General features: G+C 37.5%; 1 protein-coding gene across 5 annotated transcripts in view; it reads left to right on the top strand.

Annotated features, from left to right (window-relative positions):
* The window catches only part of LOC309481662 (disks large-associated protein 2-like), a 172737-nt gene that overhangs the window by 71264 nt on the left and 84831 nt on the right, over positions 1–16642 (top strand). For all 5 annotated transcript variants that reach the window (XM_082146663.1, XM_082146662.1, XM_082146664.1 and 2 more), the window contains one exon: positions 14491–14696. In XM_082146663.1, the coding sequence (XP_082002789.1) occupies positions 14491–14696 (206 nt within the window). The remainder of the gene's footprint in view (positions 1–14490; positions 14697–16642) is intronic.

Below are 16642 nucleotides of genomic sequence, written 5' to 3'. Positions count from 1 at the left end.
TACCATGTATTTGTGTGTTCTGAGTATAAAAACAATATTCTCAAATATTTTACATCACACTTATGTATGTACTGTCTGTAGCAAGTGTAACACTGAACAAAAAAAGGCCTAAGTCATTATGATAAATGGAGAAGAAGTGTTTTCCATTCATCATAGTGTTTTACACTGAGCACATCAGTGTTCAACTGGTTCTTATAAATGTCTATTCATTTGATGGTTTGTGTGTGTCATTTGAAAACAAAATACCATTTTGAGAAGAAATAACATTGTTTTGAATGTAAAGTTTCATTTTGCAGGAGAATTGAGGGGTTTTGCCCATTGTGTGTGTTTTTTTGGATTTGTGTGTAGAGTTCTGAGAATATGAGGCATGCTTTCAGAAAATGTGTGTAAACAATCGAGAAAAACTGTAAATGTTGATACTATACTCAGAAAAAAAAAATGTGTTTAAATTTATGTGTTTGAACTGCAGATAAAATTCCCGTCCTTTTGGAATACACAGTATTCTATACACTAATAAATGTAATGCATATTTGTCAGTCATACATAAATGAAACAGTTTAAGAACAAGATTTTTGTATGCAAGAAAAATCAGGATATAATTATGGACTGGAAATATGACAACGTTTTCAACTAAAAGCGTAAAACTTTTTATGCATTTTGGCCGTTCATTTACATGACAATGCCGTTTTGGGTGCCTGGAAATGCAAACTTTTTTAAAAACGGTCTCTTTGTAAAAAAAAACGAAAATGCAAATCTCTGAAAACGATGATATCATTCACATGCATATTACGTGTTCAGTCTATAGTGTCTACATCTAATGGTCTGGCAGCAAAATACAGCATTTTTTGTCGTTTTCGTGGATCTGTGTGAATAGGGATCGTTTTGACAATGTACATGGAAAACTCAAAGGAAAAACGTATCATTTTTAAGCATATCATTGTCATGCAAACGTACCCTTAATAGCTATTTGCATCTATTTTTCTAAATGCATTTATTCGAATTGTGTAGAATCAGCATAAATCTGTTCACTGTGAAAACAATTACATTACTACAGATAAAAAGTTTGAACATTGTTAAAATACGGCTAGCTGTGGAACCAGCAGTATTCAGTTAGTTAAAATGTATGAGATTAATACAAATTGGATTTATTGATGATAAATATAAACCTTGTTATTGTATATTTAAATCACATTAGTTTATTTGTACTATGACAGGAATCGTACCTGTTTATGTATGACTGACCAACGCATTACGTTAAGTCTACTAGTGGCCGTTTACACAACAACGTTTTCAACTAAAAACTGAAAACTTTTTATACGCTTTGGCTGTTCATTTACACGACAACTGCGTTTTGGGGGCCTGAAAACGCAAACTTTTGAAAACGGTACCGTTATCGTCTCTGTGTAAACTACAATAACATGAATTTGTGAAAACGGTGATGCGCATGCATATTACGTATTCAGTCTATTGGTGCAAAGTGTTTCTTTACAAAGTGACATCGCCAAATACTGGCCTAGAATGAATAATACAGCGTTTTTAGCCGTTTTCGCGGATTCATGTGAACGGGGATAATTTTGACAGTTGCCATCTGTGCATGTAAAACACAAAGGAAATGTTTTTAGTACATCGTTGTCGTGTAAACGTACCCTTAGTTTATGTCAAAACTGTGCAGTCCAAATGGATGATTTTCATATTCAGTTAAAAAACAAATCTTATTTAGGACTTTTTTTGTAATTTGGTCTTGGAAGCATTAAGCCTACTGTTTGATTGAATTGATTTGAATATTTTGGTATCTTGGCAAATCTGAGCACAGCTTGGGACATTATTGAGATCTGTTCTGAAACTCAAGGAGTCACGTGTGAGATTACCTCAGCCCTACTGAAAAGACCAGATGAATTTCAGTGCTGGTTTGCTACTGGACTAGTTAGTCGAGCCGCACAGCCGTGTTGTTCACCACCAAAATTTAGCATGGTCTTTTTTGTGAAGCTGATTTACCAAGGAAATCTGGGAAAGAAGAGTTCAAAGGTCTTCGGCTAAACATCACCCTGATTAATCATCTAGCTTAATCAATGTTAGCACAGCTCTGTTTCTTTGAAACTTCATTTTCTTAACTTCCTTATCAACTCCAACCCCTGGAGACATTTCTATCTCCCAGCAAATAGAGTAAGCGAAATGTCGAGAAAGGACCTGAACTCAATCTGAATTTGCAATGATAGCATGCAATCTCACATTGAGTGGAAATGTCTAAAAGTATTCTGCAGGCCTCGTTTCACCATCTGATGGTTTTATCTCGTTTTGATTCCTCTAATCCTGCTCTTGAGTGGAGTTATATCTCTATCTGCAGTTCTTCACTGTCAGTGCAAAATGAACGTTCACTTACAGTATACGAGTGTGTTGTCTGTAGTGCCTCCTTGTGGTAGAGTAATGTAGCCCCCTTCTAGCAGAGAAGAATCATAAAGATAACATCCTATGTGAAAAAGAAGTACGCATAAATATGCACTTGTAGTGTACTTCAAATCTTAAAAGTATATTTAAAAAACCTGTACTTGCAGGTAATATAATATTAATGAATTTAAAGGCCACTTAAAGGGATAGTTCACTTAATCATTTACTCACCCTCAAGTTGTTCCAAACCTGTATACAGTGGAAGTCAATGGAAGTCAATGGCTACTGTCAACTGTTTGATTACCAACATTCTTCAAAATATATTATTTTGTGTTCAGCAGAAGAGAGAAATTCAGTATATTTAACCATATTTCAAAAACAATACAATTAATTATGAAATTACATATAAAGATGCTGAACTTATGTGGTTCAGAAAAGCACTCTTTAAGTTCAAACTAATTGCATTGATTGTTTGAAATTAAAGAGTTTGATGTATTATGATAGTTATGATAATATACTGCAACTTTCAGAACTTCCTCCCTGTTTGTTGAAACTAAACTGTAAAAATAACTTTGAACTTCACACACTTTGTGACATCGCACAGATACATGCATCAAGGCAGTATAGTCCAAAAACTGGAGAGAGGGTGCTGGTAATGTTGAAATTATGATTATTATTAGTATTAAAGACTAGTATTATATCAGAAAAATATGATATAATAAAAACTGATATGACACTGTTGAAAGTGAAATGAAGCGTAGGCTTATGAAAAGAGATATTCTACAACACAATCAGAGATAGAACTGGGAACCTGTTGTCTGTTACGCTCTGCTGAGGAGATGAATGCTATTCTCATGACACTGTCTAGACATTGTCTTTGATTTTATCATAGTGATGTGGTTCAGAATCCAGTCACAGAGAACATTAAACTGCCACTGAATACGTCAGTTGAATTAGTCTGACTCAGTTTAAAGGAAAGTTTAATAAATAATATCAGTCAACTGCATTTGTAGCATAATGTTAATTACCACAAAAATTGTTTTGACTCGTTCCTACAAACGTTTGATAGGGCCCTCGTCTTTAACCACATGAAAAGGAGATTACGATGAAGCACTTACAATGAGAGTGAAAGTGCTTACATTAATTCTTCTGTTAAAACTTCTGTTTAAGTGTTTAAGTAATCATTTTAGGAGTTGCTTTAATTCTTTTGGGTATATAGTGTTGCATTTTTATGTCAATCTGATTGTAAAATTGGACAAAAAAAAGTTATTAATCTTCTGGTGCTCTTTGCGTGACGGTCAAAAATGACCATTTAATGAAATTAGTGTACAACAATTTAGTTCAAAAATGTTTTTTATTAAATATTTTGTATTTTTAGGAGATTTAATGATACTAAATTATATTTATGCATGTCTAATAGTGACAGAAGCGGCAATCCACCTGTCACTCAAGTGGCCACGCCCTTAATTATGCAGAACTTTAAGGCTTAATATAATTTAAATGGATGAGCTATAAAAAAATGCACTCCCCTCACAGTTGTCATGAAGGGCAAAATTAGCTATATAGACCAAAACCACTTTTTGCACAATGCTGTAAACATATTTTTTTCTGCTGTAAAGTTGGGCATATTAACATGGGGGTCTATGGGATTGACTTTCTTTTGGAGCCTGTTTCTGGTGGCCACTTGATGAATTGCAGTCTAAGGCTATGTTCACACTTAGCGTCTTTTTTGACAAGAAAAAGTTGACAACGGCGTTTTTTTAGCAAAAAAAAACGCTGGCAGCGTTCGGTTACAAATAGCAGCCGAGCGCCTCTTTTGTGGCTGGCGCATATACTGACGCGTCTTGACCATGCGTCAACATACGACGAAAAGGGTACCCCCATAACGTCCATATGTGACGATTCGGGTTATGGGTAGGTTTAGGTATGCGTTAGGGTACCGCTAGGAGGCGCTGCTGGTGCGCTTCTGTCTGCGTCTCATATTGACGTTAAAGGGGTACCCTTTTCGTCGTATGTTGACGCATGGTCAAGACGCGTAAGTACTGTATATGACGTTTTGGGGTGAGACCGGGCTGCTATAACAAGAGCTGCAACAGTAGCCTAGTGCTGTGTGATGCAAAAAATGTCGAGAAAGAGAAAGTTGGCTCTTGCGTTGGCTTTTGAAGTTACCGGGGAGGAGAATGTCGGTTCACAAAGACGTTTGTGGGTGCACGACAGACAGTTGTTCTTGTTGTTATGGAAACGACAGGTCTCGCTATTCGCTTGTCATTGGTCAGCTGTCAAAAAGGCGCTTGACGTAGGGCGTTCTTTTCAGAAAAGTTGAACTTTTTTCAACTTAAAAAGACGCCGGCGGTGGCGTCTAAAAAAGCGCTCAGGACTTTTTTGAAAAAACGGTTTACTCCATAGGGTTATAATGTAGAACAGACGCTGGCAGTTTGAAAAAAGACGCTAAGTGTGAACATAGCCTAAGTCACTTTCGTGTTGGATTCAAGAGAGAGACCAGAAGGTTTCCGCTTGGCCATGCCTCAATATTCTTTGGCGGCAGCGATTTTCTTCTTGTTGTCCTTTGGGCATTGACCGTTGTGTTCTTACAGTGATCTTTGCAGGATGTCCGCTTCAAGGGACAGTATAGCAACAGTCCAAATCTTCAGCATTTGTACACAGGGTAACTTAAAATGGATTATGAACACCCAGGTTGTGTAACCTTTTCTTTAATGCGTTTTAAGCTATTGCACAGGAAAAAAGTTGGTGCCTTAAATGTTTAAGTACAATCAACTTAGCTGTATAAGTCATTTCAACTTAAATTACATTAAACTGACTTAAAAAAATTTGTTGACTCTTGATTAACTTAAAAAGTAAAAAGTTATACAAGTTAAGAAATTTGCTTAGGTTATTTTAACGAGTTAAAATAATGTACAACATATGTTGTCAGAACTTAATGGTTATATAATTATTTTTACAGTGTGGGATTTAGGCATGATCCACACTAACTTCTCTTTCTTGAGAAGACCAGATTTGATAAAGTGCCCCTATTATGCTAGCTTGGATGCCCGCCGAACTTAGCCCCGCCCACACAATTTTTAGGTCGGGAAGTTCGGTCTGGACTCGCTCCGTTGAGGAGCTATTATGCCCGAACAAAAATTGTTCGGACCAATCAAATTGTCAGGGCGGGCTTTATACGATGATGGACAGATGAGCAATGTAACGTAATCATCCACGTCACCAACGAGCGCTTGGGTTGAATTCGTTTACAACAAAGATGACTGCCGCTGGAGAATTGTTATTTCACGAGTTCACACTTACAAATAAGTCAGATAGAATAAATGCATATTTGGTATGCTGTCCGAGGAGAGGCTCAGGGCTCGGTATTCGGCCCGAACCCAAAGTAGGCTACTCCCCCCGTATTCCTGGCTGTGAAAGAACAAGCCGAGAGTGAGTGGAGGGATGCTGAAAACTGTCAAGGAATGTTAGGTGAGTTGACAAAGTGAATAAATAAATGCTTCCTCTCTTGCTGATAGTGTAGACCAGACGGTCATTGTTTGATGGCAAGTTGATTGGATTGATTATTTGAACGTGCTCCTCTCGAACTTTGTTTATAAAACATTATGTGTAGATTCCGCCATCATGTCTGTTATAGAAGATATCAACAGTGCATTAATTTTAAAAGAAGAACAGAGAACCACGATCAAGGCATTTGTCGATCGGAAACATGAATGAAAAACCATAGACAGTATAGTGAAAAACATACGTCACTTACTCCGTTGCTCTGATTGGTTATAGGTCTATCCAATTGAGTGCAGAGGCATTTTCCTTCCTGGTTCGGTTGAAACACGCCCCATAATGAAAGCCCAATGGAGCAGTATCAGACTCATATTCTGGCTAGAATCTGAGTATGACGACGTCAGGCTACTATTATGCTATTTTAAAGTTTCCTAATGTTGTTTTGGAGTCTCCTACAACAGGTTTACATGCACCAAAGGTCAAAAAACTGTTTCATTTCCTCATAATATACATTTGCACATCACCACATTTTCAGTGATTCTCAAATGACTTGTCAGATGAATGAATCTCTCTAAATCCCGCCTTTCCGTGAGATACTCTGCTCTGATTGGCCAGACAGCTCAGTCTGTTGTGATTGGTTTATCGCGTACAGCGCGCGCGTCGAAAACAAAAACGCCCATTGCCATAACAACGTCAGCTGTCCTGAGGCCTCCTACACCGTAAACTAAAGACAGTAACGAACAATGATGTCGATTTTACCATATCAATGCAAGCGCGAGTCCGATGATGAAACACTCGAAGAACAAGTTATTCAACCCGAACCTCCATCGCAAGGACGACTCGAGCAGGACGTTTCTCAGTGATACACTACTCAGTGTGAGGTACATTTTGAGATATTGCAACTGTAATTCCTCACCATCAGCATTAACAAATGCATGTCCATCAACAAACCGATTATTTTACTTATACTAATTTATTAGTACTTAGTACTTATAGTACTTAGTACTTAGTACTTATAGTATTTTCGTAATATATTGCGGTGAACACGTGGAAGCTGTATCAATCAGTGCATGTATGCATGCAATGTATAACGTACATTAGCCGAGCTCTAGCGTGAAAGACCAAAGACCGTCAAGGCCGTGACAAGACCGAGACCACGTAAAAGTGGTCTCGAGACATACATCACTACTGTGCCAAGAGAAATCTGAATCATTCCCTTCCGAATCTTGCAGAAACGGAGAGTGTGAGTTGGAGCTGTCCATGAGCTAGGAGCAGGAGCAACTTTATGACTCTCTATGGGCTTCTCCCTTGACTTTATCAGACTTTATGCCTCCACGCCCCCCCGATTGACTGCGAGCTTCTCCTCCTGTCTATACGGTAATTTCCAGAGAGTCGTGTGGTTATGACGCAATCGTTAGCCTACTTTTACAAAAACTGATTCTACGGGGCCATAACGTAAGATGCAAGGTAATGGAGCCTTTTATACATTGTCGTGTTTCTTTAGAAATAAACAGTGGACAAATGGAGTCTTTAAACGTAAAGTTATTTGCTGTCAAAGTGACGCCAAAATGAATGGGAGTCAATGGAATGCTAACAGCAGGTGATGGCTTGTTAGCCAATGGCGGCCCCCGGGGGTGGTACGGTTTTCGAGCACTGGATTGACCCCCTGATTTTAACCACTGATTCTTCACATGCTTGTCCTTGGGCAGTGAAAAAAAAAACTGGCTTTACCTTCACATTGTAGAGCACAGCATCTTCTCGACATGATGCTATCCAGTATCCACAGGAATCAGCTACAGTGTTTGAGGTTCAAGTTTTCCCTGGTGTCTGTGTACGCGATAAGTGGGCAGGCAATATGCAAATATGCAATATGCAAACATCACAACGAAACGGCTTATGACTCATTGATTCATTTCATTGACTCAGAGTCGACTCTTACTTTTGAAAGACCAAGCAATTTCCTTCAGAGGCTAGGCGAGGCTCCTCTTTAGCATTCGGAGAACACGTAAATGGAACAGGCTAGCAAGTGCACGTCATTGCGTCATTACGTTAGTGAAAAGGTCCGCTTTCGGCGCTGCAAAAATGGAAGTGCCAACGTTACTCGTTTGGTTACTGTACTGCATTTTTGCTGAGATGGAGATGGTGAGGCAGCACTCCATCAGGAGGAGAATGTTAATTTGTTGCCACCTCTGCCGTCAAAGACGTGGGATGGTAAGTAAGGGATAATGTATTGCGAGGCGGTTGTTATAGTGAATAACAACCCAGACAGGCTGAACGGGACCCCGACGCGAAGCGGAGTTATTTGCAATAACAACCGCCTCGCAATACATTATCCCGCTTATTACATGGCTAGATACAAAATAAATAAATAAATTGACACAAAATATTGATTTAAAAAGGAGTTTATTGATTTAAAAACTATTGTATTGCTTCCGCTAAAGAAAATAGTCCGTTTCGCGTCCATAGCAACGCTCTGTTTTTCATGGCAACGGTGTGTTATACTTCGCAGCGGTCTGTTATCAAGAAATAACAGACCGCATTCTACATTGGAATTCAACCAAGCCATGTAATAAGTAACGTTAACACTCCCATCATTCATTTAAAAATAATTACATCCATTATGTTATGGGTCAAATTGACCCGCACTGTTTAAACACACTTGACAGTCAAAGAACCAAGTAGCCAAAACCTTATTTTGTCTTGTCAGCCCTCATTGAAAAAAAGAAATACATTAAGTAAGGGATAATGTATTGCGAGGCGGTTGTTATAGCGAATACAACCCTGCGAACTCTAACGCGAAGCGGAGGGGTCTTGAATCAGCCTGAAGGGGTTGTATTCGCTGTAACAACTGCCTCACTTTACATTATACTGCTTATTACATGGCTACCTACCAAATAAATCAATAATTTGACACAAAATATTGATTTAAAAAGGAGTTTATTGATTTAAAAACGATTATATTGCCTGAGTGAACAGAACTGCGTCCATAGCAACGCTCTGTTTTTCATGGCAACGGTGTGTTATACTTCACAGCGGTCTGTTATCAAGAAATAACAGACCGGAATTCAATCAAGCCATGTAATAATATTTGATATTTAAAAATATATATAATTTAAGAACTATTTGTTAAAGACTTGTCCTATCTCACAAACAAAATTGTTTTAATTTCCCCAACTAGGCTTTTTTTATTTAAAAATGTTTTACCCTATTGAGCAAAATGATCCCTTCAGTCTTTTTCTCCACATTTTGAACAATGTATGTGTGTGCAATGCATACACAAAAGTTTGGGGTCAGTACGATTTTAAATGCTTTTAAAATAATTCTCTTCTGCTAACCATGGCTGCGCTTATTTGATTAAAAATACAACAAAAATCAGTTATAGTATTAAAGGGATAGTTCACCCAAAAATGAAAATTCTGTCATCATTTACTCACCCTCAAGTTATTTCAAACCTGTATGCATTTCTTTTTTCTGCTGAACACAAAAGAAGATATTTTGAAAAATGTCGGTAACCAAACAGTTGATGGACCCCATTGACTTCCATAGTAGGAAAAAAAAAATACTTTGGAAGTCAATGGGGTCCATCAACTTTTTGGTTACCGACATTTTTCAAAATATCTTCTTTTGTGTTCAGCAGAAAAAAGAAATTTACCACAATCAGATTCTAACTGGAAGCAGGCCCAAGTCTGTCAGGTTTACATTCAAGGCTTACTTCAAAAATCACAAGTTACATTAAAACCTTGTACTTGGTTTTTTAAATTGTCCCACTTTTTTTTTGCCTGGGCATGGGAAACCCTCCCTTCGAGCCCCATCTTCTCCAAAATAAGCCTATGTGAATGATGGGAGGAGAAATAAAAAGAAGATTACACAGCTATCACTTCTGAACATTAAATAATTTGCTTCTCACCGATATCCGTTCGCCACAGTGTCTCTCCCCCCGGTAAACAGCTGCTTGGTTTCTACACGGACACATATGAACGCCTCTGTTTGTTCCTTGGTCCATGTTAAAAAAGACGAGAAAGCTATGAATAACGCTGTGAATGGTATAATATTAACGTTAAATTACATTGTACAACTTAACTAGTTATTTATAAAAGAAATGCCAGTGACGGCAACCAAGCTAACAATTGTTAAATGACAGGTCCGGTTCAGTTAGCCATCAATAACGTAATTTGTATATATTTGTATAATTTGTAATATCAATACGGTAGTAATTTGTACTGGCATTTAAACGTTAAACTTTACTTATATGTAACGTAAATATACTTACATTTGAAAGCATATTGCCCCGTTATCGGTCCGACTCTGCTAACGTCCAACATTTTGTATGTTTTGAACAAGGTAGAAAAGCTGCGCGCATAGGATTGTGGGTGATTTGAGAGCGTGAAGGATACACATATGCATCCTTTCCTGTGTATGGGATATTTTCCAAACGAAGGACTCAGTCCTTGGTTGAAATTCCGAGGATCCTCAACATTGGAACAGTCCTTCGACGGATGTCGATGACATAGCATCCTCGAAATTCTGGCTTCCGAGGATCCTTCCTTGACATTGAGAAACGCCTAATAACTTTTTGCAGGATGTTTTCATTCACTTAGAGGTATGTTACACACTACATGAAAGGTCAATTTCAAAAATCCATAATTTTCCTTTTAAAAAACTCAGGCTTTGTGTTTTTACAACTGGTTGTGTGTTATTAGTTTAGTCAGATTATGTTGGTCTATAGTTGTGCCTTAGATGAAGATCAGACACATTTTATGAGTAATAAATGGAGACAATCAGCTATTTTCAAAGGGTTCACAAACGTATTCATTCCTCTGGATATTCCTTGCTGAATGACATTTTCATGGAGTTCTCGCAATTGTTTTCCTTTTAATAAATTGCTCTGATTGCCTCCGGTATAAACAATCTCTTATTTCTCATCTGAAGTCTTAGCTGCACTGTTACATATGCATGCTGTGTTAATGTTTATTCATTTGTGGTTGCTATGGCTAACATCCTACACAATTTTTTAACACCATCTCCCTTGAAAACAAAACTGGAGGTGTTAACAAATGCTGTGTTCAGATGTAAGAGATTTTTTTAAAGGTTAAGAGGTCTTTAGGTTCGCTGACCCATTTTTTTCTCACTGAAGATTTTACTGCCAATAAGCTTGAGTACAGTCATTTTGTTATGCCAGTGTTCTGCTTTAAATCATATTTTGCGTTTGGGAACTGTCTATGGCCAGAATATGACATTTAAAAGGAGCCATGAGCTACAATAGCAGTTTGCGTGTATACCATGAGCTACCGTGCATACAGTATACAGAGATTGAATCTGGCACACAACATTTCCTGATTCTGTTCCCACTCTCTCTCACACCGTTATCTACTGTTTTTCTCTTTACTTTCCTGTTAGTGTCTAAAGTAAAAAAAAGAAAAAGAAAAGTGAATTAAAGGTAAGCCATGTTTTTCATAAACCCTTTTTGTTACTCTCTTCACATCCTGATGAATGTCCCACTCACGCTCGTTCATTTAATGGCAGTTAATAGCATGAAGCATTTTTCTTAAAGCTTGATGCTGGTCACTATTCACTGCCATTATATGCGAGCGTGAGAGGGATTTTTTTTTATTTATTTTTTTTATCTTTTGTGGTCTGAAAAAGAAAGAAGGACATACAGCATTAGAACAACAGCAGGGTGAGTTGCCTAAATAATGATTTTCATTTTTGGGTGAACTATCCCTTTAAAGTTTATTATTTCTATAAGTACTCTTTTTGAAAGTATGTTAAAGTGTACCTCTTTTTCACATGGGGTGTGAGCAAATAATGGAGTCTCATATTGATAATGTTATGTTTTGGCATCTCACAGCTATAAACGATAAATATGAATGGCAACAATTTAACATGCTTGGTGATAGCTATTTTTAGCCATTTCTTGTAAACTGCCAGTGTTTTTTTGAAGTAAGTTCCATTGTAGAATGTTTTATTATCATAAACAGCCATTTTTTGTGTGTACTCAATGGGTTTAAGCACATTCCTAAGTGTATATGAGTGACAACTTTCTGCATTGTGTACATACTAAACTTAATCAAATTACATAGCAACTCCAGCATGAATTACTTGCCATCTGAAAGCATGAGATTTATCACAGGCAAACATATTATTTTACTGATGTCACCCTGAGAAACAATTACTGTCCTAAAGAGAACTGTGTGCTTCTGCTAGTCATTTATACAGTATCACTTTATATTCTCTTTAAACCTGCATAATATAACCATGCTGAATCCCAGTCCATTTATTGAGATGAACGCTATGATCTCCTCACAAAATTACAAAAAATATTTTCTTCTAGAATACAAAAGTCATAATGTATTGATATGACTAAATTAGTTCAAAATAAATGAGTCTTTCTAATTACTACCAAGAGACAGCAAGATAAGCTTGTGTGGGATCCATGTTGTCTTTGGGTCCAAAGCTCTCTGACTCAGCTCTCCATATCCTCTTGCTAATTGGTTTCTGTTTTTGAAGGGATATGAGAGCCACATAAAAATAAAATTACTCAAATATCATTGTATTAATGAGGAAAAAATGGACAAATAAACCATTTTCAAAATGTCCAAAAATTTAATTACAACTAAATAATGAATTAACTAAAATTACTTGATGTTGATATACATATATTAAGACACATAAAATGAACATGAAATATATGAATATATGAGGATATGGAACTAAGGCTGCAGGATTAATTGCAATTAACATGAAATCACGCTTAAACCGATTTGGCTTATCGCGATTGTGAAATCGCAAAGGCTGCGGTTATTTTTTTATGCGCAGCTTGTCAGTGCAGCACGGCTCTGTGATCAGTAGTAAATGTCATGTTTAATCAATCAAAGCATTTCAGTCTTCTGATTATTCAGCTACAGAGGTAGTATGATGCACATTGGGATTTCCTGGAATTACCTGCGTTTTCTTACGTCTGCTTTGCATTTTTGGCGTGTCTGCGTGAGAGCGCCCTCTGGCTTTTACTACTGAGCATTTACTACTAATAAAAGAGCCGTGCTTCACTGACAAGCTGCGCATTAAATAATCGCAGCCTTTGCCAAATCGCGGGCTATTTCGATTAATCGTGCAGCCCTATATAAAACGGTGTCACTCGCAAGCTGGCCGGTAACATTTTTATGAATTCTAACATTGCATGAACGTGAACAAACATGAACGACGCTTGGGACAATTGATGGGCCAGCGCTACATTGTCACGAAAGTTTAAGCCTTGTCAATATTCAAAACTTTAAATTTCGTTACTCCCGTGACAGTTTTGGGTGTGCAAACAGCCGAAGCGCTCACCCAGAAATCCACGTCTTAGACGGCGTGCGAATACTAAACTGAGCTCTCTTTTATGTCTTCTTGCACTTGAGCGGACAAATTCACAGCAAATTATATAAAAAAAATTCACGTATCCTAGTAAACATAGTTGGTTATGTCTTAAGTGTATGTGAACAGTTGAGGAACTAAACACACATCCACAGTAACAGTATATCAGATTCTAAAGTGACAGCAGCCTAATATTCCTGCTGCTGTCTGCTTTTAATCCTAATCAAACAACAAAGGACAAAGGAAAAAATCGCTCACTGCTCTTGACAGAGTAACTTTTGTAACTTAAATAAGAATTTATTTGTGCTTTTGCTCGTAATTTGATTATTTGTTTTTATTTTACTACTGACTGTGTACTTACAATTTATATTAGTTTGGCTACTAGTTTTAGCTGTGGTATCACATTGGAATAGAGAATTGTGAATTCTCACTGGTATCTAAAGTTTTGGTGTCATTACCGTTTCATTGCCGGTAAAATATATTTATGGCCTGTACATTTTCTGAAGTCACCGGCCATTGGCAGGTATGGCAAACAGTTAGTTTTAGGCCCTGGGTGTACCTGGTCTGCAACAATGTTTAGGCAGGTAGAACATGTCAAATTTACACCCATCATGAATGGCCGGACATAGGGTTTTCCAGCAGAACAAGAGCATCACACTCCCTCCACCGGCTTGTCATCGTCCCACGGTGTATCCTTGTGCCATCACTTCCCCAGGTAAGCGGCGTACACGTACACGGCCGTCCACGTTATGTAAAAGAAAACGGGACCATGCAACCTTCTTCCTCTGCTCCAAGGTCCAGTGTAATGTTTTGGCTCATCACTGTATAGACACATTTTAAACAGATTTCTTTTTACATTTTCATTAAATGTAACAATAATCCATCAAATCATTTTTAAAAGCAACTTTTAAACTGCTTTTCTTAAGGCATTCACCAACTACGTTCTTATAATTTTAAAATCAATTTATTGTTACATTTAATTAAATAATTTGAAATGCAAACATTTGTCAATAAAAAAAAAAAGTGATTTATTTATGTATTTACATTTTTATACTTGCCAATAATAAAGCCAGTGAGAGTTCTGGGAGTTCCTGGAATTCCTCACTAATTCTGATGGTTGCATTGGCGGAAAGTTATCTGCAGCTGGTGGGATTAAGGAACAGCTTGACGTGATGGGTGATGAAAGGTGCGGTATCCTCTCGCTCTGTGTGCGAGTACAGGCTTTGATGGTGTGTGTTTGTTTATCTGCAGGTGCCTCAGGATGAGTGGGGAGGTTATCCAGGGGAGGAGGAGATTCCATGTCGCCGGATGCGGAGCAGTAGTTACGTCAAAGCCATGGGAGATGAAGATAGCGGTGAGTCTGATACCAGCCCCAAGACGTCACCTCAGAAGACTGTGCGGTCCGATGCCCTTGTCCTCAAATCAGCTTTGCAGAGGCCACATATAGACACCCAAAGGTAAGTCTGATTAGATCTTTATTGTTCTCATTTTCAACGCTGCGTTGTGCACACACTGACTGCCTGCCTGTTGTTTATTCTCCTGCCTTATCTATCTTTCTTTTCTTCTTCTCGGTTTTAGAAGCTTGAGCTCTTTCCAAGGTGTGTTTGCAGAAGCACTTTTTAGAATTAGCTGGTTTTCTCTAGTTTTTAAGGGTAGATGTTGGTGTCTAATGGGCTGAGTACAGAACACTATTAATGTGCAGAGGAATTTTGTACTGTATGTTATATATTGCATATTATGTTTGTACCTCAGATATTGTTGAAACAGAAATTGTTTGTGGTTCTGGTGCATGATCAGTTTGGGCTCTGGGTGGTTTGCAATATGAAGTGCAATATGGAGGGGTGTGAATGTTTTGTAACAAACAGTTGGATCATATTTATGTGCTTTATTGTACATCGTTTCTGCATATGCTTTTGATATCTATGCTTCAGGTCATTTGCTTCTCTTAATATCTGTTTCTTTTAAATTATTTTCACTTACTGTGTTGTCATCAGCATATTTGGCACTTATCACTTTTAGCCCTGGAAACACATGTATACAGTATATACATACATTACAGTAGAATAGTAAAGAATTATATAAGTAATTGACACACAATTATTATTTACATTGAGTTGTGATTTCATTCTTTGTTTAGATTATAATATTTTTAAAATACATTTTTAAGAGCATTGCAGAAATATTTGATAAGTTGTTGTTAGTCCAGACATAAGGGTTACACCGTGTCCTAACCAGACGCGATGCGATAAGATTCTAGCGACAAGCAATTCGTCTGTCCACAGTCCACACCAGAAGCAACGCGACTAAGAGATGCGTCAAAATCAATCAAAACCCACAGCCAATCAGAACAGCGTGTGAGCGGGCTCTCGCGGCAAGTGCACAGCACCAGAGAATCTTGATGGCATTCACAAGAAAATGTATAATTACATAATCAAATTCACAAATCTTACACCATTTAAACATTATTAAAAATAAATACTGAGTTACTGAAACAATATTTGTTAAAGAATGCACTTGTTTGATCACAGTTTAAACGTTCTTGTTTGCATTTGTTTCATTTCAAGATCTGAGGTGAATTATATCCATTGTTGCTTTTACGGCTACAAAGCTGGAAGCACTAAATGATATTCAAAGTCACATTACATGCTTTTAACATTAAATAAAGCACATAAACAGTTCCTGAGATTATCAGTGCCACCCTTTGTGTTTGAAGTTCCTGTGTGACGTTGCAGAAAAATAGAAACCGTTTCTAAAATAGAATCGTTGCGTGTCGCCGTCGCAGCTGGTTAGGACAAAAACTCTGATTAACATGGAAATTATACCTTTTATCGCATGTCGCGGCATCGTGTGTTAGTTCACCCAAAAATGAAAAATCTGTCAGTAATTACTCACCCTCATGTTGTTCCAACCCCATAAGACTTTTGTTCATGTTCCGAACACAAATTAAGATATTTTTTATTAAATCTGAGAGCTGGATCACTAATCCATAGGCTTCTATGGGATCGAAACTTGCCGGCCCAGAAAGTTAGTAAAGACCATGTTTAAAATCAAGCGTAGTGTTAGTTCTGGCGTTAGTCAAGCTCACATCGGCTGACTCTCAGCTGATCCACATCTACCTATAGGAATACGACGCCTATCACTTTTATTTATTTATTTATTTATTTGGGACAGTGCACATTAATGAACAATCTAACATTTCTGTACAGACTGTAAATGAGCCAGGTTATAGCATAAATGCTGATTTTCACCTGTAGTCCCGAGGCAGGAAGACAACAACATAAAAATAATGCAACACAAAAGAATATGACAATATACAATATTCAAGCAAGAAACACATTAGCACACTTTCAGAATATAAGCTAGTGCTGGGTGGTATGACCAAAAATCCACATCACGGTATTTT

This window comes from Leuciscus leuciscus, assembly GCF_965113295.1.
Source record: "Leuciscus leuciscus genome assembly, chromosome: 19".
Lineage (NCBI taxonomy): Eukaryota > Metazoa > Chordata > Actinopteri > Cypriniformes > Leuciscidae > Leuciscus > Leuciscus leuciscus.
The sequence above is the reverse complement of the archived record's forward strand: the minus strand, read 5'-3'. Positions and strand labels throughout refer to the sequence as shown.